This window comes from Natrix helvetica (assembly GCF_964273705.1).
Source record: "Natrix helvetica genome assembly, chromosome: 3".
In the NCBI taxonomy this organism is placed as follows: Eukaryota; Metazoa; Chordata; class Lepidosauria; order Squamata; family Natricidae; genus Natrix; species Natrix helvetica.
In genome coordinates this window covers 69245581-69271215 of record NC_138549.1, presented here as the reverse complement: position 1 = coordinate 69271215, position 25635 = coordinate 69245581, and the positions used below count along the sequence as shown (strand labels likewise).

General features: G+C 36.8%; 1 protein-coding gene across 1 annotated transcript in view; it reads right to left on the bottom strand.

Moving 5' to 3' along the window:
* Positions 1–25635, bottom strand: part of LOC309389251 (uncharacterized protein C1orf21) — a 144787-nt gene that overhangs the window by 94564 nt on the left and 24588 nt on the right. The window contains exon 2 of the mRNA XM_081947394.1: positions 1283–1503. Within this exon, the coding sequence (XP_081803520.1) occupies positions 1283–1376 (94 nt within the window). The 5' untranslated portion in view covers positions 1377–1503. The remainder of the gene's footprint in view (positions 1–1282; positions 1504–25635) is intronic.

Sequence of the window (25635 nt, the reverse complement as noted above, 5' to 3'; positions counted from 1 at the left end):
GGTTATAAAATTAAGACTCAGTTTGTTGTAGAAAGGACACTGAAGGAATATGTACTGCTAGTATCTTACATTTCTCCAGGACACTTTTTGCTCTGCAAAATAAATACTTTTATACCTTTCATCCAATATCACAGAGAGCATTAAAGTCGGTTAAAGCAAAAGCTGTACAATACACTGGACAGATAATATTGAAAAAGTAATTTTTCCTGGTTATAACCCATCATTATTGAGTATCTAATATGTTCTGCAATATCTGGAGAGATACATTTGAAGCTGAATTGCAGCTCTAGCTCTTAATAACCTTAAAGCCAGTAGAAATGTAATGGACATCAGCAGAAGTGTTTATTTATTTCTAAGTAAATGGTTATAAAAAGAAGTATCACATATGTATGTTCCTGGATCAGAATTTCCCCTCATTGCTTCATATTTCCCAGGCTTTTGATACTGCTATTTGTGACCAATTTTAGTTTAATATCCCTTATGCTATGTATTTATTGAAATTACTCTTAGTAATAGTCACTTTTAGTAGCAGTTACAGTAATATTTCAATCCATATAGTAATGTATCAATCACCATCTTCCCTTCAGTGGATGACAGGAATCCTGTCAAGTATCTCTAAACAAGAATATATACTGAAACTTTGAAAATATGTGTTTATTAATATAGAATAATCATTAATCCCTATTTGTAATATTTATCCCTTTTTCATGTAACTTTGAGAAAGATTATCAACTTCAACAATTTCATTGAAAATATATCTTAAATATTTGCACTTCAACAAGATCACCAGGAATGTATATGTTCTATACTGTGCATCACAAAACAACACACACACACAAACTTTTGGGCCAATATAACATACATTTTAAAAGGGAAAAAAGTACTATCTAGAATATTATATGAAAACTTACAAGAATATTCTTATTTTTGTATTATTATTCTACTTCTCAAGAAGACAAAGGGCTTATGGGAACAAAAGAAGCAGTAAAAGTCCCAACCCAAATAACTAGAAATATCTCAAAAGAGAAAAAAAGGTTGCTATAATAGGTATCAGCAGATACCGTTCATATAGTTTGAACACACTTTTACAAACTTTGTAATGAGAAGCTGGACCTAGAAAGCAGCAGAGATTTTCAGGGAGATTACCTCTTTCATCAGTACTACCACTTGCATTCCAAAAATAAATCCTTTGAAATTGAATGTTGAGAAACACTGAACAAATAGATAGACAGGAAAGTAAGAAGGATGAAGACAAATATAGATCCACATAAATAAAACTCACCACCAAATACATCTCCATTCTGGTAGTTTTTCCCCTTCTGAGCTTCCTCTTCATTTTGTACAGCAGAAACATGCTTGGCTGATGCACAGCCCATAGTTTCATTTAGTCAACTCCAGCTTGACTAAGCCGCAAACCATTTCTACAGGTAAGCGCCCATGGTCTTTGTGTTTTTTGGAAAAATAATCCACCTTCCAGCTTTGTAGTCCAGACACTTTAAAAATCTGTGATATAAAAAAAAGAGGAATAAGAAAAAAATCAATGGGTGTACGAGCTAAATGGCTATTACTAATGTGTTCCACACTAAAATATTTTAAAAGAAGGATGTTCCTTAATGGTCCTTTTCCTTATTACATAAATTCTTAACTATAGAAAAAGTACTTTATATTTTTGTTTTAATGGCTAAAGCTTTCTTTTCATCAGCAAACTTCATCACAACACACAAAATAAAGGAGTCATTTCACTTAAACAATTCCTTCATCATGTACAATGTGTGTTTCAAGGAGATAAATCTGTAGAATTTTCATACAAATGATGATTTAGTGACAAAGTAGTTCCATTTCTAACACACAGCTATCATGTATGTCAACTTTAGGAAACGGGTCAATTATTGATAAAGATTGTTGAGTAAATAGTTGTTCAGAAGGTTCATGAATAATTGAATAAGTTCAATTTCCCCATATACCTCAATAAATCAGACCTCAGCATCAAATTTCTACTCTATCACTAACTTGCTGAATCAATCCACATAATGGACTGAACTTCAGCTAATCATAGCCAGTATATGGATATTATTTTAAATTGCATGAGTATTTTAAAGAATCCCTTAGATGTAAATTTATGAGATATGCTCCTTCAAGAGAATACCTATGCATAATGTAAAATAGTCCATAGACCTGTGGATACTATTATTATTATTATTCCAGGTCTCCTGCTCTACGCTTGAGAGTTTTTTGCAATTCTTGAACATATATAACAAATTCTTCAGAGTTTACTTGGTTTGTTATTCCTATATCTGGTTCTATAAAAGTCCGAAGAGAAAAGCTAGGTATATTTCTATAAAATTCCTTGCCATTATAATCAATATTGGTTATGTTGGAATACAATAAACAATGTTATATATCATTAAAGAACAAGCTTCCCTTGTGTAAAATAGCCACACACACACAAATCAAGTGTTCAGTTTTACTTAAACACCCTTGTAAAAACATGAAGCCTCATAAAGCAAGGTCTGACACTGGTTCATTACCAAAATGTTTAAAATTAACCAAGCTGTTTGGATTTGATGAAAGACTGTAACTTCTAATCTCCTCCTTACAGTTATGCTTGGATAAGATGGGTGACACCAATCCCATAGACTGCTGTGACTAAATATTACACTATATTATAATATATAACATATAGATGAAACCATGAGGCACTAATTATATTTATTGCTTATCATGCTTATTTACATAACACTAATATGGGACTAAGTTTAAATATAAAGACGACCAAACTTAACAAAAGGCACAGCAACCAGCCTTAGAACTGACAATGAAAATAATGAAGTGGTGGATAGCTTTTGCCATTTAGGATGAATTGTAGACACAAGAAATATGCTATCGACTATCACTTGGCAGAACTGATAGACCCCTGATGGCGAACGTATGGCACACGTGCCAGAATTGCTGCACAGAGCCCTCTCTGTGGGTATGCGGGCCATCACCAGCTGGTCTTCTGGTTTCCGGTGGGCGCATGCATGCCAGCCAACTGGTCTTCGAGTTTCCAGCTGGACAGCATGCCTGCACCTGCCAGAAACCGGAAGACCAGCTGGCCATCACGTTCTGGTTTGGGCACTTGGTTTGCCATCACTGTGATAGACCTTAAAAAATATTCAAATGCCAGGATGGGTGTTTACCTCCAAGGACAGAGTTGTGCAGACAATTCCCTGCAACATTTGGTGGAAGTGAAAGTTGGATGAGCTAATCTAATTTCAAGGCAGGCACTTTGGAAGCAAAAGTACATCTCTTGGGACTCAACAGATGTAGATCCCTAGTTGATAGCACCTTTCAGCATGTCTTCTCTATCAGATTTAACAGAGCAAGCCAATTTAACTAGGGAGAGGTGGTCCCTCAGATAGCACAGTTCCCATAACATTTTGGTTGCCATTTAACTGTGATTTCAATGAGTTTTCTGCATCTTTTTGCCTTCATTCAGCAAAGTAGGGCCACCAGTACTTCTTTCAATCAGCCACTCTTATATTCATGGAAGAAAAGAGATATGGGAATGATAGGCATCTATCTATAATCATGTATTCAAGTACTCCCATTAATCTTGGAGTGTTCAACCTTCTGACCCAATATACACAGTTAAAGGTCTAACTGTAGTCAAGGAAGCAAAGATCAACTTCTCAAAATGTTTTTGCTTTCTCCATATTCATCGTCTGCTGGTTATTTGACCTCATTTGTCTCTGCCTTGTCAAAAATCTTCTTTTATAGCAGCATTTGTCTCTGCAAGCATGATCTTAAGCAAAATTCTGCTTATGTGAAGAAACATTGTGTAATTTATAGCTTCTTTTGATTCCTTCTTCTTCAGTATAGGTATATACATCAATCTATCTCACTCTCTCGTTCCATATTTGTTGACATGTTTTATTTATTTAGAAAATTTATATAGCAATCTACTCGCTCACAGTGACTCTAGGTGGCTTACAAGCAATAAAAACGTATTATAGAAAAAATGAAAATAAACAATAACCACCCCCAGCCACCAATAAAATGTTAGTATTTTAAGTTCCTATTCTCCAGTTTGAAATAGCTCAGGGAGTTCTGTGCCTGGCACGGTCCGACCTGACTGCTGGTCCACTGCCTCTATTCCTCCTTTTCTACACGACTAATTCTAAAATGTATTTTTGCCCTGTAAATGCTTCACTTTATTTGTAAAAGTTGTCAGCATGGTCTTTTAATCTCCCTTTAACCACATCAAATCTCTTTAATAATATTTTTAGGTATTCCCCTTAGGCCTAAATTTTCTTGCAATCCTTTTGATTTTGAATGCATAAATATTTTTTAGTAAATGTTCTTGTTCGTTTCCTTTATCTCTCAACATTTTTCACTGCTACATCTTTTCTTGTCCTTTCACTCTTCTAGTGAAAGTTAGTTCAGTCATTGTATGGCTTTGTTGCTTATTCTGAAAGCACTTGGCTCCTTTCTTCTTTGATACTCTGAGAATACTTTTTCCACTTCAACTTTCATGATCTCTCGTAGCTCTTCTCACAGTTCCTAGTTTGCTATTGAGTGAGTTATTACACTGAATCTGTCCCTTACATTGATCTTATATTCTGACTGACCTTCAAGTGAAAGCTTGCTGGCACACCTACTCACTTAATGCTCTAAATTTAATCTGTATATCTGACACCAATAATTTATAGTTTGCTCCACAATCTGTACCTAGCCTGTCCTGTCTGACTAGATTATATTTCTCCAGCGTCTGTTTCTCATTATTTAGTCTATTTAATTTCAGTATTGTCCATATGGTGATGTCTATATCTAGAGTCTGTTTATATGGCTTGAACAAATGCTGGAAGTACACAAAGAAATCTCTCTGCAAAAGTCTATTAGCCTATCAGTCACATACCCAATCTTCATCTTTCTAATTCTATGTACTGTACCTCTGGATATACAATTTTTGCATTCCAGCCGCTCATTAAGAGCACATCATCTTTTCTTGATGTCTCATCTAGTGATTTGCCACAAAATTCTTCAATGTGCAGGGTTGCAATGTGGAGAGTCCCGCATTCAGATCAGAAACACCATACATTGTTTTGAGTGGTTTAATCCATCATCTCTTCAAGCTGCTTCAAGTCAGTTTGGAGAGAGTTAAACATCCATTTGCATCCATTCAAAACCAAGTTCCCAAGAAAGAAAGATTTAAGCACTCAAATCCATATAACAGTGTTTATTTATTTTTTAATAAGGCTAGATAAACAGCAGAATTAACTCAGCATTACACAATTAATATGTGTGACTTGATGCTGGTTTACACAAAGTGGTATACAGTGTATATCCAGCAGACCATTATCAAGTATATTGCACGGGTCTCTATGGCATGGGTGCAATATTTTTCTGGAAAACATCCATATGGAAATTACGTTCCCTAATTAATAAGTACTGCAGAACATCTGGTGGCAGGGGAAGCACAATAGTGCTTGGAAGACTTGAGAGAAAGAAATCCTTGAGGGTGGATATTCTGTAGTAACAGAAACACACTATGCAAGACAGGCATTCTGGAGAGTAGTGACACATTTTTTTAATAGTGCAGAAACATAAGCAATGTATTTGGTAACTAGGTCATTATTGCAGTAATCAACTCTCCTTTCCAAATCATTGCTTACCTCTCAGCTGTTATCTGATATCCAATTTACCCCTTTTAGCCTATAAATAGAGTGAAGTCTTTGTCAGACCTGCAGCAGTTCCTTTAAGAATCTTTGGCCTGCCACACTATCTCTTCTAGATTCATCTTTAGTATGCATATTCATTGGGGGGGGGGGGGATAGCAATGGGTAGAAATGTGTTGTTTTCAAAATAAAAAATTCCTTTCTAGAAGCTCAAGGTTATTCTTTGTCTCCGCACTTTGGCAACTGACCGGAACCAGCGGGGTGGAGATGACAGTGTGGAAGAAGAAGAAGATTGGAGCATATGATGGATTAGTGGGTGTGGGGACAAGATCATGAACTTTCAACTGGGTGGGAATCGTAGGTAACTTCCAGAATTGGGATTTCCACAGATGTACCGACATGTCTGACTTATTAAATTGGAACTTTAAGGAAAGGTTTGCCTTGGACTCTGATTTAATTCTGCATGATACTTGGAACACTGACATTTTTATCTTTTTAAATTCATTTTTACTGCTTTTAAAATAATGACAGAGAAATGAAAAAAACAGAAATGCATGCATTGTCAAATAAAAAAAAACACATACATAGAAAGTAGGAAGTTTTAAACCTGCATTTAATAATGCAAATACATATTTAAGTAATTATGGATTTAAAGGCAAGGAGTTACCAACCACCATAAAATAAAACAAGATGTGCTACAATACTGACTTACATGATGGAATGCATTTATTAGTATTTTATTGATTTTTGTATTTATTACAATGTTTATTAATTTGCTGAATGAATAAAAAAGTAATAGAAATTAGAATTCATAGAAAATATAATTCTATTTTTCATTAAATTTCTCTTTTCCCTGAATCCTACACCAAAACAGAGCATGCTTTAACTCTTAGAAAATGGCTGGGAGGAGATCATCACAATTAATTTAATTGGTTAAGAAGAATATAAGAATATCCTTGCTCGATTAGCACAAGGTCTATGTCAAACAAGGATTTTGTTCCTTACAATGGCCTCTTGCAGGCTGGAGATGGAGACATGTCCCCCTCCCAAGTTATTGTACTATAATAGCCCTTCATAGACCTAACCCCAGTGAGTACATTTAGTCCTCCCTCAAAAACATTCAAGTTAATAGCCACCAACATGTCTTATAATGAATTATATCGTAAATGTTTTGCTATGTGAAAGACTACTTTCTTTTGGTTGTTCTAGATCTTCTTCTGAGCAACTATTTTTATAATCCTACTATGGTGCTTTGAGAAATCGGGGGGGGCGGGGACTCTGTCTTGTCCATATCTCACCATGCAAAGCACAATTTTAAACACCTTAACTACGTAGTTATTACATTGCCTTTTTCTTTTTGGCAAATTCTTAACAACTAGCAGAAATACAACTCCAATCTTAGAGTGTCTAAGGCAGGGGTGTCCAAACTTGGGAACTTTAAGAATTCTGGAAGTTGAAGTCCACAAGTCTTAAAGTTCCCAAGTTTGGACACCCCTGGTCTAAGGAGTACTTCCTTTCTATTTGGACCATACAGTATCTTTTGGAAAGGGTTAATATTCATTTTTGATTAATTTAATTAATTTAATTTGCCCTCCCCCTGCTCTATTATTTAGGTAAATAGATAACAGCAATCACTAAGCTCTAAACTCTGCTAAGAGATACAATACAGATCTTGGGATCTGGGCTCATTTTACCATCTATGATGGCAGCACTAGCAGCCTACTTTTATCAAAGTGCTTTGTTGGAGATATTCCAGGAAGTTGCAAGGATACAACCTTTTACTTTTATCCCACGATATGGGCTGGTATTTCTCAACCTTGCCAACTTAAAAATGTGTGGAGTTCATCTTCCAGAATTCCCCCGTCAGACTGGGGATCCAGCATAACTAATAACTAGTGCAATACTTTTAGAAAATAAAAAAGGCAATCCAGGAAATTATACGTCAGTATACTTAACATGTATCCAGGAAAAAGAGGTAGAAACTATAATCAAAGCACAGAAAATTCTGCAAAGTCCTGCTTCACTAAACTTCTAAAGTTTTTGAGGGAGTGAATGAAGGTCATACCGTACAGTGGGAGTTTCAAAATGCCTTTCACAAAGTTCCTCATCAAAGTAAATCAGGAGTCACAGAATAAGAATGGTTATCCTTTTAAGGATTACTAATAAATTAAAAAACATAAAGCAAACAGGCATTTTTCTCAAAGGAATACAGTAAAAAGTACACTCTCTCAAGGATCTAGGTTATGATCGCTGCTTTTTAACTTGATCATAAAGTATCTTAATTAAGAAGTAAACATGAGCTGGCTAAGTTTGCAGAAGCATCTAGGATGCTGATCCTAATCATCCAGGAAAAACAATTTGTAGACAGCTGTGTTTAAGACAAAATCCATACTAAGGATCAACAGTAAAGCTTTACCAATGTTTTAGGAAAAAAGTAAGTATTGCTTAAGATAAGACAGAGAAGATTGCAAAGGGAGCTCCAAGCCATGTTTCAGATACAACAGAAAGATACAGTGGATACTATTCTGCAAGGGTTTACATCTTCCTTCTGAGCAAACTCTTCAAGGGATTTCCACTTGGCTCCATAAGACACCCTAGTGCAGTGTTACCAATTTTAAAACATGTGGATCTTACCTTGCAGTATTCTCCAGCCAGCATAATTTCCATTTGATTGTGCAAGAACCCTAGTGCCATAATGGCGAACCTATGGCACACGGAGCCATTTCTGAGTGCACGTGAGGTGTTGCTCTGTCAGCTCCAGTGCGCGTGTCTGCGCTGGCCAGCTGATTTTTGGGCTTGATTTTTGGCCACTTTTCGCCCTCTGGAGCCTTTCCTGAAACCCCCAGAAGGGGAAAAACCACCCAACGTGCAAACCAGAAGTTCGGAAAAGGACTTCCAGTTTGCGCGTTGGGATGTTTTTCGCCCTCCGAAGACTTCAGGGAAGCCTCCTGAAGCTTCTGGAGGGAGAGAAATGGTCCAATGGGCAACCTGGACTTCCGGTTTGTGTGTTGGGCTGTTTTTCACCCACCCCAGGCTCCTAGAAAGCCTCTGGAGCCTGTGGAGGGTGAAAAACGGACCTACCCAATGGAAGTTGGAATATGGGCTGTTCCTGGCCTCCAGAGGGCCTCCTGGGGGGCCGGGGGGCTGTTTTTGCCCTCCTCAGCTCCAAGAAAGCGGTGTGCACATGTGTGGGGCAGCGGTGGGAGGGTCACGTGTGCATGCGCCGGGGGCATGGTGGGGGGCATTAAATTAAGGGGTTGGGCACATGAGTACGCATGATAGCAAGTGCACATGCTTTTGGCACCCGAGGCAAAAAAAGTTCGCCATCACTGCCCTAGTGGATGGCTTCTGGGTAGCTAAGTCAACTGCTTCTGCTTTGTAGCAGCAGCACCCAGTCTTCCAAGCAATACATGAATCTAGGTCTGAATCTACCTCTCCATAACTGATGAAGGGCAAGTGTTTGGAAGTCAAATATATTTTCTGAGAGGAAGACATATTAGACTGGCAGGGGTGTCAAACTGGCGGCCCATGGGCCAGATGTGTCACATGCAGGCCACGCCCACCCCAGCTACACAAATGTGAAAACCATTGTGAAACATCAACATGATGGCAACATGAGGCGGTGAGTTTGACATCCATATATTAGAGGAACAATTCAAATCTACTAAGGCTCCAATTGTGTTATGAGGATGTAGTTGAGACAATTCCTACTAATCTTCAGAAGAACTCTAGAGAAACTGACAGAAAAGAAAATATTTAAAGAGGCAGTGTCAGCAACAATGGGAGTCTTTGGGTGCAGGATTCAGTTCAAACACTTTAAAAGTTCAGATGCAGAAGTTGGGAATGGAAGTAGAAAGGGGCAACTGGTTGCTATAAAGAAAAAAAGTAGGTTCCTGTAGTCCTCATTGGCACACTATTGTGCACAGCTTTTGAGCCTCATGCAGGGTGACATTGATACTTGTATTCTTGATATGGCCTCCAATGTCAGTCTAGGAGAGCAGAGCCAAAAAAGGCAATGAAGGGTGATACAGGACACCACACTTGAGTAGATATGAGAAGTCTGAGTAGTCTCTGAGAGAAGCTATGCATAAATCTTTCTTAGTGAATATTGCTGCTCCCGCCTGAAAGACATGATTATCTGCCTGTATCCTTGAGTAAATTAGATAAAAATGGGGTCATATTGTCTCCCACTCTCTCATAAAAAGTGATGGCATTTTGCCACAGATACTAGACAATCCTAGGGCATTTAGCTTGCAAAGATTACAAACTGTCCTAACTACCAATTATTCATTTAAGGAATGAAAAAGTAGAGTTAGAAATTAAGGGAATAAAACAAACAACATTTTTAAAATTGTAAGATGTTCAAGTGCTAACAGATGGATGTGTTGATGTCACAATTGAAAAGAAGGATATCAGTGGAGCTATGCTTTCCTTATGTGTTCTGATTTGCTGCATCATTATACTCTTATCTTTGTAAAAATCTGCTTTTAATCCATGTAGTAGTAGTCCTCTTTTAGTAACAACTGCAAAGGGCAACTCTATATTAAGTAAAACCACAACTGTGCTTATTATTTTTTGTCACATTTTCTTTGTTTTTCAGATCTGCAAAGGTCATAAATGTTAGGATTGGTCAGTCATGCAGTTACTTTTTCATCATCATCATAGCTGTGAACAGTTGTTATACAAGGTAGTTGCTAAATGAGGACTATCTGTAGAAAAGCAAGGTGCTACCAATGATGAAACAACTACAGCAGGGGTGTCAAACTCCCATCATCATGGCAGCATCATGTGACATATCGGGACTTTTTCCTCCTTTGCTAAACCGGGTGTGGACGTGGCCAGTGTGTGACGCATTTGGCCACAGGCCGGAGTTTGACAGCCCTGATCTACAGTAAAGGTAGTAGAGAACAGACAATGTCACTATATTTCCAAGCTAGCAGTAAAAAGGGAACTCTAGAAGAGATTGTGAAATTTGTTTGCTATATCAAATCCAGATAATCCAATGGAACTTTAAGAAGGCAACAATCTGTAATTTACACAGCACAGCTTCTCAGGACTATTAGTAGTTTTTATACTTCAAATAAAACATATAGATCCAGGAGTAAGTTTTTATTGAAATTACTACTTCATACTTAAATATCTCCAAAGTAGTTTTATTTCAAAATGTCTATTTAAACCAACCCCACTTAACAGAGATAAATTGGCAAACATAAATGTCCATTAGTAAAATGACTGACTTGATTTAAAACAACCAATCCTCCCAAATCTTAATTAGGCTGATCCTGATTAATTTAATGAGATCCGTCAAGATCAGCAAGAAGCTGCCCCTTAGGCTGCGTGGGTACTGCTATCTGGTTGTGAATTCTATGAAAAAGTCAACATGTTCAGTTATTTGTCTTATTCTGAATTAAAATGTCAACAAACAGCACCAGTGATCAGGCAGCCAGTGCTGTGCTACCTCTGTTCCATTCTTGCTCAGTGCCTGATTCTAACTTCCTCCAATTCAATGTGCCCCATAAAATTCTCAATAGGGAAAACAGTAAAAGAAATACTGAGTAAAACCTATATGCCCCCCAGATCATCTTATTCTGCTGATGCAATCACTTATGATTACTTGAGGGAGGAGGGTTAAATAGCTTCTACCTTAACAGGTGATGTTTCTGATGCTCACACAGAAATCTTACTTACAAATACCAAAGATGACACAAAGCTACATATACAATTATAAATTGTGATGGTATATGCATAAACCCCACCTTTTATTTTAAATTATCATACAGGAAATAAATTAAAGATGACAATAAACTCATCCCTACTACCTATGATAAAATCTAGGTAGTATATTTTATAATAGGGCTTTCAAACTTCCTGAGTTCAGAATTGTTTTCAATGTTAATTTTCGTAAAAAACTCTAGATAACGGTCTTGTATCTCTTGCGCATTGTCTATGTTTACAAAGCATAATTGTAAAGTAACAGACATTGATTTTTTTCCCCTCCCCTTTATCTTACTTGAACTGAAAGCATGACCCATGGCTTCCAGAAATGCTGAAATCATTAGAGTCTTCTGTACTAAAATAATAACATTTTCTTAATCTTTTTTTCAATATGCACAAATAATAAATAACAATACAGCAGAGACTGTAATATTTAAGCAGTGAGCTTAGATAGAAACCCTTATTATACAACAAATATTTTGATGTAATCTGCAGAGGTTTTATAATGTTACATTCAATTTTGAACCAAAAAACTAAACAGTCTTATGCATACTGACATTTTAAATCATAGTTAATACTGATATAATACTTGTCTTTTTAATATTCAGTTATCTAAGTTATTTAAAAATTAGTGTTAATAATATTTAGTCAACACCACAGATACCACTGTAGCAAAATAATTTTATGCATTAATTGTGTTTTACAACAACAACAATCCCCAATAGGTAGCAAAGGCAGCCTTTAAAACAGTTTAAAATCTACCACTTTATGCTACTCATTTTTTAAAACATTGTCGACACTTCTGATAAAAACCGGCTTTTAAAACTTCCTATGTTAAAGAACTAATTGACGGATCAACAGAGCTTGCTTGGACGTTTTTCAACTTTGAACTTCACTGAATTAATACCTACTTTCCAGCTGCTATTACAAATTTGTAGAAAATGAACTGGTCTTGCTAGCTGAAATCTGCTTCTGGAGCTCTTTCTTGGAATATGCTATTAAAGCAATTCCTTCAAGTCTAGTGTAGTGGTTCAAGAAATCATTTGGCTTGAATCGAACAGCACATTTTTTCAAATATTTCCATCCTACCACATTTCTTCAAGTCATGGGAAAGGTCAGGGACAGGTTCAGTTAAGAACTTCATATAGGAACATGTTCCAATGCTATTACATTTACAGTGTTCATGTTATCTTTTAACTTCAAGGGCTCAGTAAAATGATGGCACAACTACAGAAATACTTGCTAATTTATCTTTCCCCAATTTGGTTTCCTCCAAATATATTGGACTGCAATCTGGATCATGACCCTGCCAACATAATCCTATGTGATGTTGGTTGGGGCTTGATAGAAGTCGATGTTTGGCAGAAAAGTGAAATAAATATTAAATAAATAATAACAGTATGCTCCAGAGGACAACTGTGCATTATTTATTTGCTGGCAGGTAAACATACTCTTGGCAAACAAATAATTTGTTACCTGCACTTCTAATGCAGTTGAATTCATTAAACTAAAGTTTATTGAAATCAGGGCTTGTTTACATAAGACATTATTTGATATTTGGTCAATAGGTACTCAAACAAAGCAAAGTCACTAAATATATAAATTATTCAGGGCTAAACATAAATATTATTTATTAATATTTTATGAAAGACCACTGTAATTTCCAAATCGTAAGACTGGTTTTAGAGGTGAGAGTATATGGGTGCACATATCCCATTGTCCAATATTATATTGCTATTCTCTTTCCCACTATACAGGGAAGGAACAATAGGTGCATCGTTATATAGCAGCATTAAATGTATCAACAATATCTTCCCCATCAAAGTTCATGGAAATTTTTAGACAAAACTCATTCACCCACATGATTTTTCTTAAAGAATTGATGCCAGTATCTGAAAAAGTTGTTTATTCTTGCCTGCTCTAAGAACAAATGGTATTTGTGATGAAGTTAAAATGTCCCTAAAGATATTAGAGATAATTAAATTTATTAAACCCTGGATATACATTCATTACACAAGGAATATTCTGCAATAGTGAAATACCACATACTATGTAAACAGTTTTCTAATAAAACTTCAGTTTGTTTTTATAAAGCATTCCTCAATAATTCATCATAAAACAAGCTCCAGCTTGTAGAAAGCAAAGATACTAACATTTCATCAAGAAATACCCGAAAATAGCCTAGCTAGGCAAAAACGATAAACAAACACTTCAAATTACAATTGTCTCTACTTTAAAAGGGCTTTTCAGCTTCTCCACCCTGTCTGGAGCTCTTCTTCAATTGACACAGCTGCTCATTTTCCCTCCTTCATTTTAACCTTGTAAAAAGTTTTTTAAAATGTGAAAAAAGGAACCCAGTTTTCTGTTACTCGTATTCATCAACTGGTCCTCCATTTCATCCAAGGAGTACAATCACAAAGAGTGAAAATGGGTCACACTGATGAATCTTCTTCCACCTCAAAAGATTCACCTTTCACATTTTATGTATTGGAAGGGGGGGGCACAAAATAAGTTGTCAAGCTACATATAAATGTGTTTAAAGCAACCTGGTTTGTACTTAAATAACCACTGCATTAACACTGATTTTACACAAAATCATACAATATTTTTTGCTTTTTCTCCTCTTATTACTAGTATATAAAAAACCCTTTAATCTAATTAAAAATTTCACTCATACTGCCATATATAGGGGAAAAGAACTGAATCAGGACCTTCTTTTGGTTGCCATTTTCATAAGACTCCAACAATGTAGCGTCTGTAAATAATCTGAAGAATCAACCAGTTCTGCACTCATCCAGAGGTTTGTAATTTATCTCAGTAATGTCAAACTCAAGGCCAGGGAACCAGATCCGGCCCATAGTGTGCTTAGTTAGATATGGCCGGTGGGGACACCCTGGAAACAGCGAAAGACTGGCCCGCAATCCCTCTGCCAGGGAAAACGAAGCTCGGGAGGGCTGCATGAGGTCCTCGAAAGCTCAATTTTTGCTGGCAGAGGGTTGCAGGAGGCCGTTGCAGCTGAAAACAGAGCTCAGAAGCTTATTTTCGCTGGCAGAGCGCTCAGGCCACCAGAAGTATTCCTGACATGACACCCACTCTGGCCACACCCCCATCCCCCCCCCCCGAGCCAAACACAACCCTGATGCGGCCCTCAATGAAATCGAGTTTAAAACACCCCTGATCTATCTATATTCTTTAGGTAGTGAACTCGACACAAGAAAAAAGTTAAGAACGTTAGTTTCTTTTTTCTTCTCCTGGGAAAACCAGGTATGCAAACAAGTGAAAATCATCTGGACTGAGTAAAAGCAGCTTCTAGTCTGACTCATTTTTTCTCTCTTGCTGGCAATGTGAATTTACTTCAGGGCCTCACATCTCTCCCTACTGCTGAGATGGCAACAGGAGGAAAATCTGCATACCTTTCCATTGCCCCTCCCCCAAAATATATTAGCATATCGTGCCACAGGGACAAAGTGATCCAGCTGGCCAAGAATAGCCACAGAAGCAAGAAGACTCCATTTCTCAATCCCTGATAAGTGACAGTAATAGTGTCTGAATTGAAACCAGAGATAGATGTAAAATAATGTGTTCCAATCATACTTAGTATTTAGAATAATACATGTTAAGATCTTGCAGCTACCATTGTAAAGTAATAATCATACCAAACTCTCGATATTTTTGCCTCTTTTTACTTGGGTATAGAGCAAAATCTTTATCAATATAATTATATGAATCAAGTGCTGCTTAAAAGTTTGTGAATTCTTTGGAATTTTCAAATTTTCTGCATAAATAACTTTATTTTAACAGAATCCTGGCTAGTCACTATCAAAGTCTGATCTTCACAACAGAGGTATGTGAAAGAGTGTCATGGTTTGAATAACGAAGATTTCGGAGGATTCTTTAAAAAAAAAAAAAAATCCTTGGTGCTCACCAGGCTGAAAAAGTTCACAAAATTCTTTCCAAGAAGTCCAGACTCCATCATTCCACTGTCAAGAAGAATATGTATAAATAGCTGAAATTCAACATCATTAGTACCTTCCCCAGGAGTACCCTCCCCATAGCAAAGCACGTAATACTGAGAGAAGTCTCAAAGCCACCCAAGGTAATGCATAAGGAACTAAAGATCTCTCTTGCATTGGCAAATGTCAGTGTTTGGAAGCATTATTGCTTCAGACAGTTTGGTAGTTCACTTCCTTCTATCCAGGACATAGCATATAAGCAATAATTGAGCAGAGTCCACAGGATTGTCTGGGACACTACACATCCTCTTCACATATATATGGTGCAGGTACATATATATTTATTTAAGTATTATAGCATATGCATATTGTGTTATGTACATGTTTGGATAGATATACAAGTTCTCTTGAGAGCAGGCAACAGAATTTCATTTTTAATGTGGGCCAGTGTGCTCACAGTAAAAAAAAATGACAATAAAAGCAATCTTATTTTATCTTATGGGACCACCTTCAGGAGAACATTGAACAACAATAGTATGCATGGCAGGGTTGCAGGAAAATAAGACACTACTCTCTCTTGCTGTCTTTCTACAATTTGCAGAAGACCATGAGATAAACCAGAAGGCTATGGGGAAAATATTCTATGAATGGATGAAAGTAAAATGCAATTTGGGGTCTTGAATGAAAAGGGTTGTGTTTGGCAAAAGACACTGCATTCCAGAATAAGAGCCTTATCCCTTCTATAAATCTAAACACAAAACACACAAATCAATGATTAAAGCAGAAGAAAGTTAATGTTTTGGAATGGCCATGTTAAAAGTCCTGATTTTTAATCCTGGATAAATATAGTTTAAGGATATAAAGTAGGCTGATCATGGGATGAAGCCCACCAACAACCTCCTGTTCTGCAAGGAGGAACGGTTCAATTTTCTCCAAGCCAATATGCATGATTGATCAACAGCTGTCACAGATGTTTAGCTGCAATTACTGCTGTCCAAGTTATTGAAAGCAAAAGTTTACATATTTTTGCCACACACATGTAGCTTTGAATAATTTATCAATACATCAATGAACAATGTTTTTTGACTCGTTTGTTTATTTGGGTTCTCTTTATCTAGTTTTAGAACTTATGTAGAAACTTTTAAGCACCACTGTAGATGATATAAACTGTTTCTCTTTAAAGAGATACACTTGCAAAACTTAAGTTTCATTACAGAATACCCCTTCAGCTAACCCAAAGGCTACCAATGTCTTTTTTCTTGGAAGGCATTATACAGTATATTTGTTAATGTCATTTCTTGTTTTTCTTTCTTTCCATTCCCCTAGTTTTATAGCTGCATTTCTTATATGGAGGGTGTAATTAGCTTTTTACTCACATTTGAGCAGAACAAAATACATTTTCATCAAAACACTAAGTTCAGGCACTGGCCTTGAAAGGCCTCAGATTATCCCATTCCATTCACCCAGATGTGCCTCCTCATTTCAAAGATCTGTAAATGAATGATTAAAGTCCATGACAACTGATTACAATCTCTTTTCAGAGGCAGTAAACATCTGTGTATCACATACTGGACCCAAACAAGGGTCTTTATACCCAATTTATAAATTCCCAGAGGCATTTCATTTGGTGGATGGCTGTTGAGGAAGAGCATTGTACTAGATGGATTCAGTGGGCATCAGATTGATCCAAGAAGGCATTATCATACATAATCCTGTATGCATTAGCTGTGCCAAGTGAATTCCGTTGTTAGTGGCATCATTTAACCCAGAGCTTTATTGAAAACAGTCTAGACAGACTGCCCACCCCCCTCAAAAGACTTTCAAGGCAAGCTGGGTAGAATCTTAATGTATAAAACTGAGTGACATAGATCCATTTAATCTAAGATGATGCACATATATTACTAGTCGACAGAAACCGATAACCAGACTTCCATTCCAAATATTGTGCGAATGACTAAATAAGACATAATTTGGCAGGGAGGGGCAGGAAGGGTTTGAAGCTATGAAATCTGATCATGGCTCATATTGATAATCAGTCAAAGAGACACAACATTTGAAAGAGTAGCACTGATTAATGAATACCTCAGCTGGGCAGGGATGCATGCAGACCAAATGCAGCAAATTCTCTCGTACATTTTTCACCTTGTACAATATGTGCTCTTTGTCTTTTCTTCGGAGGGATAATTTTAAGATCAGCTCAAACCAAATTCCTAGGCCTTATACATGTTATTTCCAAGACGGGTTCATTGAAAAAAAGATAAATATCAAATGAATGTCACTTATGTACTTACATTCCTAACTATTAAAGACTTACAAAACCAACTGGTCCAGTGGTAAATCACTGCCAAATTCTACTAATCCAACAAAACTGCTTACATTCTATAAATTTGGAAAAAATTGGTCTATTGATTATATCTATAGATAATAAATAGATCTATTGATAATATCTATTAAGTCCATTAGATAAGGAAAATTAAAGAGAAAGGTAGATTCTAGAAGAAATCATAGGATAACAAAGAATACATATGTTTAGATATCCTATTGGCGATAAGGGCTGAGAGAAAGTGACATGGGCTCAGGTAATTGCATTCCTTTTCTACAAATGTAAAGTCATACTGTAGTTTGTCAAACATACTGTCTTACAACAACAATTGAAAATGACAGGCTTCTATCTCTGCAGAGATTCTGAAAATGTTTACACAGAGCTAATATGTGAGTTTGAGTAGCTGAATATGAATTCTCTGAAAATAAATATGCAAGCAGAAAAAAAGACATCAGCTTTAGGGTCTACAGTTTGCAAGGCTATCATAAGCACAAACAGTCCAAATTAGGTGTGAAAGGGACCTGGAAAATTGTCTCTGTCAGCACTTCCATTGCTGATCTCTAAGTATTGTAGAGTACTATTTTGGGGGGTGGGAGGTAAAATAAAGCTGAAAGATAGATTATTATTATTATAGACCGTAAATCTGTAAAAAGTGGCAACACAGCAAATCTCTCACTAAAGCAAGATGTAGTCAAATACTTGTCTTTGTTTTGTTGTTGGATGTGATTATCAGACCATCTGGAAGCCATTCATCTAATTCCATTATTTGCTCCTGAAACAGAATGACGCCAAGAGACTTTAATTGTGTACGTTCTATTGAAAACTCAAAACTTGTTCCAAAAATTGTGTTTAATTATTATTTCAATCTTACCTCAGCTGTTAAAACCTATCATGTATCTGAAATTATATCAAGTAATTTCTTCCTTTTATTGTTTTTTGACAACTAAATCTGTCTTTGCTTATATTATTCAATAATTCATTCCTAACCCAGTGATGGTGGGACATACATAAAAAATGAAGGGATACACTATGCCAATACAAAGATTTTTTAAAAATGCTTAAAACAAAAGAAAAGATTGTGATATTTTAAATTGTGCAGCAAAAGATTTAAAAAACGTGTTTTTTATTTTACTGGTTAGAAATCCTAACCATAATCTTTCAACTCATCTCAAAAATGTCAACAGCCAAGCGGAATATCATACTTCCATTTCTATTAGGATACTAGAAAATACATTTCTAGATACAATTATAAATATTGATATAAATAAGGCTAATACATTATCTGTTCAATTCCCTCTGAACTTGGACTTGGCTTTAAACAGCACACAGCATATGGTTTCTACCACATCAATAAAAAGAAAATAATGACATCCTTCTGTGCAGAGTGAAAAGGCTTCTTAAATTCATTTTAGGTGTACCTAAAACAAATGGGATCCACAAGGTACTTGAATAAATAGAGAACACAATTTAAAGCTGGGGTATCAAACTCAAATTCATTGAGGGCCTCATCAGGGTTGTGTTTGGCCCTGGGGGGCATGACCAGGGTGGTTGTGGCCAGCTTGACATCACTCATGTCCGGGGAGCCTGTGGTGGCCCAAGAGCTCTGCTAGCAAACATGGGCTCCCGAGCTCAGTTTTCAGCTTCTTACAACCCTCTGCCAGTGAAAACAGAGCTTGAGAGGTCCACCCACGGCCCTCACAAGCTCCATTTTCACTGACAGAGGCACCGTGGGCCAGTCCTTTCCTGTTTCTAGGGCATTCCTGAGGGCCAGATCTAAGCACCCCCCCCCCAGACCCCCAGGCCTTGAGTTTTACACCCCTGATTTAAAGCAACTCTTGCATATTGGGAGGCTCAGTATAGGAATCCACAACTGTAACATTAGAAGAATCATTAATAGGAATGGTGCATCTGCCCGAATATGACTTTCATTTACATCTGAGATACAGAATAACTTGTCAAATCCTTTAAAAACTGAATAACCTCTTATTAGTTTCTATAGAGATTTGTGATCAGTAAATCAATTTGATATGGCAATATTAAGAAATTAATGGAATAAAGAATTATATATTGCCTATATTACCTCGACAGTAGGAGACAGTTTTAACTTTTATAGCAAGAGTGCCAATGGACCTCAAATTACAACGTATGCAACAAAAAATAATACTTAGATTATATTAGATTCTGTTATATAGAGGGCTTTGTTGGAGATATAATAAGGATAATGCTTCTGCAAAACATGTCTTACACAAGGTTTTGCAGAAAATATTGGATACTATAAATATACCTCTATGACAAAAGCTAAAATTTTCAGACAATAACCTTCTTTTGAACTACATCCCTAGTATGGGTAGTCCTCAACTTATAACCACAATTGAGCCCAAAATGTATGTTGTTAAGTGGGAAATTTGTTGAGTTTTCCCCATTTTACGACAATTATTAAGTGAATCGCTGCAGTTGATAAATTAATAACATGGTTGTTAAGTGAATATGGTTTGCCCATTGACTTTGCTTGTCAGAAGGTCACAAAAAGGGATTACATGACCTGGGACACTGCAACTGTCATAAATGTGAGTCAGTTGCCACCGCCCCGAGTCCTGTTTAGGAAAGTGTGCGGTTTATAAATTAAAGTTTATTATTATTATTATTATGCATTTGAATGTAAATCACGTGACCTTGGGGATGCTGTTACTGTCTTAAGTGTGAAAAATAGTCATAGCTCACTTTTTTCATTGCCGTTGTAACTTTGAATGGTCACTAGATGAGCTGTTGTAATTCAAGGACTACCTGACAACCAGACAATAGAGTAGAACCTCAGGTCACGGACACTTCTGAGCACAACCAAATCGGGTTCCGACCAAAAAGTTCACAATTTTGTTTTCGCGGCCGGTTTCCCCTTCCGCACCATTTTTTTTGTAAGCACCAAATTTCCAAAATTAGGTTCGGGTCCTGACCAAATCGGTTTGCGACCAAAGTTATGGAATGAATTATGGTCATGACCAGAGGTTCTACTCTAAATGGATTCTCCATGCCTTTACCATGGCCAAAAAAAATGCAGCATGGGAAAGTTAATTGTAACCCCCCTTTTACTCAATAAAAACCTGGTTACATTTGGTACCTATGAGTGGATTGCCTACAGATGCACACTTTGCCTGGACATATATGAAATATAAGACTCATTCATACAAAACACAGGTTAAAATATGATTATATAAACATATTATAAATATAGAAAACTATATACAGAATTCTAACTATTTATAACTAAAATGATACATTATACATGTTTTTTCTTCCTTCATTACACTTTCTATGACTTTTTTCCCCTTTTCTTTTTCTATGACAATGCATGTAGTTATTTAGTTGTTATACTCCACCGGCAAAAAGCTGGCACTTGTCATTTAAAACCTATGCAAAATAAATGGTACATAATTTTCTGAATTCTGTTGTCACTTCTATTCTTTATTTTGCATAATTTATGCTACTTCTGTGAGAATCTTGAGAACAGATCACTAGAATTCTTATTTTAACCATCCTGCTGGCTTTTGAGACATAATTCATTGCCCACACACTTTCCCTCACTTTTCTCTGGAAACAAAGACTAGAAAAAACACAATTTTTAAAAATTGAACTGTACTTTAGAAAAATACCTTCCAACGAGTTCAGCATGTCATACCAAGTTTCTCCTCCTCACAAAAATCCTTTAAAGCAGATTATTGGACAAAGTCAGTCTGTGACTAAATTCAACAGCCTAACCCAGGTGTGTCAAACTCAAGGCCCGGGAATCAGATCTGGCGCATAGGGTGCTTAGATCTGGCCCACAGGGTCACCCTTGAAATAGAGAAGGACTGGCCTGCGGTGCCTTTTCCAGCAAAAACGGAGGTTGGGTGGGCTGCATGCAGCCCCTCTCAAGCTCTGTTTTCAGTGGCAGAAGGTTGTAGGAGGCCGTCGCAGCTGAAAACGGAGCTCAGGAGCCCGTTTTCTCTGGCAGAGCGCTTGAGACACCACAGGCACCCCTGATATGAGTGATGTTGAGCTGGCCATGCCCACCCTGGCCCCCGAGGTCAAAGACAGCCCTGATGCAGCCTCAATGAAATTACTAGAATAGAATAACAGAGTTGGAAGGGACCTTGAACGTCTTCTAGTCCATCCCCTGTCCCAAGACATTTCTGTGGTCATATGGCCAGCATGACTATACATTGAGGCTCACAGAATGCTTTATCTTTCCACTCAAGTTGTAAGCAAACTTGAATTTAAAATCCTTAGCTCATATCTGATAATGATCTACAGAGATGAGACTGTAGCACATTCCTCTAGTTTTGTTTGTCGTAAGATATGTGTTTTATTTCCATCAGGAGGAACCTAAGTTTCTAAATATTTTCTCTGGAGCTGATCACTTTGATACTTTTCCAACTATAAGACATGATTTCCAGATCAACTGATAAGGAAGTTGGTGGGAGCCATTCAACAGTGGGGTCTAAATCACTGCATTTGATACTTCTGTATTTAATTGCTACCATAGATAGTTTTCAGCATCATTCTTTAATTGTTTCATTTTGCATTTTGTACCAGCATGAAATCACCAATCTTCAGTCAGGTAGTCCTGAACTTTCAGCCATTTGTTTTGTAATCATTTGAAGTTACAACAGCACCAATATGACTGCTTCTTACACTACAGTGATGACCATTGCAGCATCTCCATGGTTATGTGATCAAAATGCAGACGCGTGGCAACTGGCATGTATTTATGATGGTTGCAATGTCCCAGGATCATGTGGGTAACCTCTGTTGACTTTCTGAGAAAGAAAATCAATGGAAAACTCAGATTCACTTAACAACTGTGTTACCAATGTAATAACTGCATGATTCACTTACCAACAGTGGCAAGAAAAGTGGTAAAATAGGGCAAAACCCATTTAACAATTGCCTTGCTTAGCAATGGAAATGCTGGGCTCAATTGTGGTCATAAGTCAAGGATTACCTGATGGGCAACGTGTTTGGAAAGCCTCAAGCTTTTCAAATCATTCAAGCAGGGTCAAAGATTCTCAATCATACAGAAACATCAGTAATGATTGATATATGCACATTTTAGAAGCAACACTCGTGCTGTTTCTTGCCAAAGGCAGTGGCAGATATTTTCTATTATTTGACAGCTGAATGGAGGTATTTAAACCATTCACCTTGCCTAAGCTGATCTCTGTCAAAGTGGATAGTTGCCTGCAAGCTATGTATACCTTGATCTTTGTAGCAAACAAAAGGAGAAAAAAGGGATAAAATTTATATAGCACTGCCTCCTGGCTTTGTAGCATAGAAGCAGGTGACCAGAGAAATCATCCTCTCCTTCTTTTAGGAGGTAGATCAACCTCACTTGGTGTTAAAAATAAATCAAATTTTTTATATTTTAGGGAGAAGAGAAAAGGAAGGTATTTCTTTTTAACGTGAACAAGTTACATGCAAAACATTCATTGATGGAAGAGATAAAATGCAAAGTTGTTAAAAATCATAAAATCCTGAAAGAACCTCCAGAAGAAAAACATGGAGGTAGTCCTCAAGTTATGCTCATTTAGTGACCATTCAAAGTTATAACAGACACATCCCAAAAAGGTATGTACAACCTGGTTGTGAAGTTCTGGACCTTGTCCCATAATCACATGAGCATGATTTATGGCATTTTTGAGCTGTGGTGGCGCAGTGGTTAGAATCCGTATTGCAGGCTAACTCTATCAGGGATTTGATCCTGACTGGCTCAAAGTTGACTCAGCTTTCCATCCATCCGAGGTTGATAAAATGAGGACCCCGATTGTTGGGGGCAATATGCTGATTTTGTAAACCACTTAGAGAGGGCTGTAAAGTACTGTGAAGTGAAAGACTTATATTGCTGTTGCTATTTTAACTTATAATGCTATTGCTATTTTGCCAAAACCTGGCATTTACTTTCTGTTTCTACTAAAAACATCTCATAGCAAACAATGGCCTTGCTTAATGACCCCGGATGTATTTATATATTTATTTGATTTTTATGATTTCGTGTTTTGATAGATCACAAGATAATGCCAGTTCACTCCTAATTAGAGGCTATTCTTGAGATAAAAAGTTCTAAGTTGCACAAAAAGGTACAGTGACTGAGGTGAGGCAATAAAACTTAAATAACACAGGGGGAAAATTAGCATAATAGCAATCGCACTCAGACTTATATACTGTTTCACAGTGCTTTACAGCCCTCTCTAAGTGCTTTACAGTATCAGCATTTTTGCCCCCAACAATCTGGGTCATTTTACCGACCTTGGAAGGATGAAAGGCTGAGTCAACCTTGAGCCTGTTGGGATTTGAACTGCCAAATTGCAGGCAGCCAGAAGTAGCCTGCAGTACTGCATTCTAATCACTGTGCCACTGCGGCTCAACTAAAGTTAGTTAAACTCTAAACTAACTTTCCCATTCCTTTAAAAAATTGATGACTCTTAGAATTGACATTACCTAGTGTCAGTTTATTACCTGGAAAATCCCGCTTTTACTATACCCCAATTTCAATCTGAGGCTGGGGAGAAATGTTAAATGCTAGTTTCCTATTAACTTGATTTTCCTAATTAACAGGGAAAAAAAAGATTTGATGACATCTATTTATTGTGTTCTTGCCAAAACCTATGTTACTCTACTTGAGATGCAGAATACTGTGTGTCTATTCACTGTCTGGAAGCAACTGTCAATCCTATAAAATACAAGCCAGTGTCACAAGAGACGAATGTGACAAATATAAAGCAACATAAATTTATATGCCCCAAACTATTTCAGATGCAACAGAGTTACCCATTATATAAGAAGTATGTGCGGGCAGAGAGTTTGTTCTCCCCAAATTCATTAAATAGAGTTTGATTATATTACAGAGTACAATTGGGCAACTCTTTTAACATAACTACTTTGAAGCACATGGGAATGCATACGTGAAGACCCCTCTTTTTACTCCCAAAAGCAGCCATATAGTTTCCCTAGTTCATATGGATATTTCAAAAGGTTCTTTCAGCTGCCTCCACATGTGTATGAACACACAACCACTTTGTTTCAAAGTATATTTTTCAAAGAATTTGAAAACCTAATATACAGAATATATTGGCCAAATCAGCAGCTATAATTAGGAGATGATTAAAAACAGCTAACATGAAATAAGTGTAATGTAGGAAAGACCTTGGGAGATTAGGAAATAGTGGACCAATGTTCACCAGGATTGCTCGTGCTTTTTGAGCCAGGTGGAATCTCTGCCATCCAAGGATTCAAGTATGTTTCTCTTCTGGTTTCAGTTGCATTTGTTTCATCATTGCAACTAGTATATTCATATATATTAGTTAAAAACAATAGGACATAATTGAGTATTTCTTGTGATCCCGATTAACACTTCCTTAATCTCAACATTAAATAGATAACTGTTGAATAAGCTCTATATGAAAAGACTGTTTAGTTCTATGTTGAGCACACTAATCACAAATTAGCTTTATAATGTAATTCCAAATACTTTATGAATAGCCTGGAGTCATGTGAATTAGCCTATAATTTTTCTGTACATATTGAAATGTATTTATTTTAATATATGAATGTATACATGTGTATATACAGTATATATGTGTAAGTGTGCCTTCCTTCCTTCCTTCCTTCCTTCCTTCCTTCCTTCCTTCCTTCCTTCCTTCCTTCCTTCCTTCCTTCCTTCCTTCCTTCCTTCCTTCCTTCTCTTCCTTCCAATGTGTTGCAGCTGTCCAATTCCAATGGACCCATAAAAACAGATATACATAAAACCACACAGCCTACATTAAATGTCCTGTCCCACTTCTCTACCTTGTCAACCAGAGGATTGCCAACTACAATTGAAACCAATCCTGGAAATATCCCCTTTCAACAAATGCATGCGTGCATGATAGAGGCACACATACATAAACATTTACATTTGCTATAAGGATCTTCTAAAGAAGAGCCAAAATTAACTTATTCATTAAAATTAATTGTA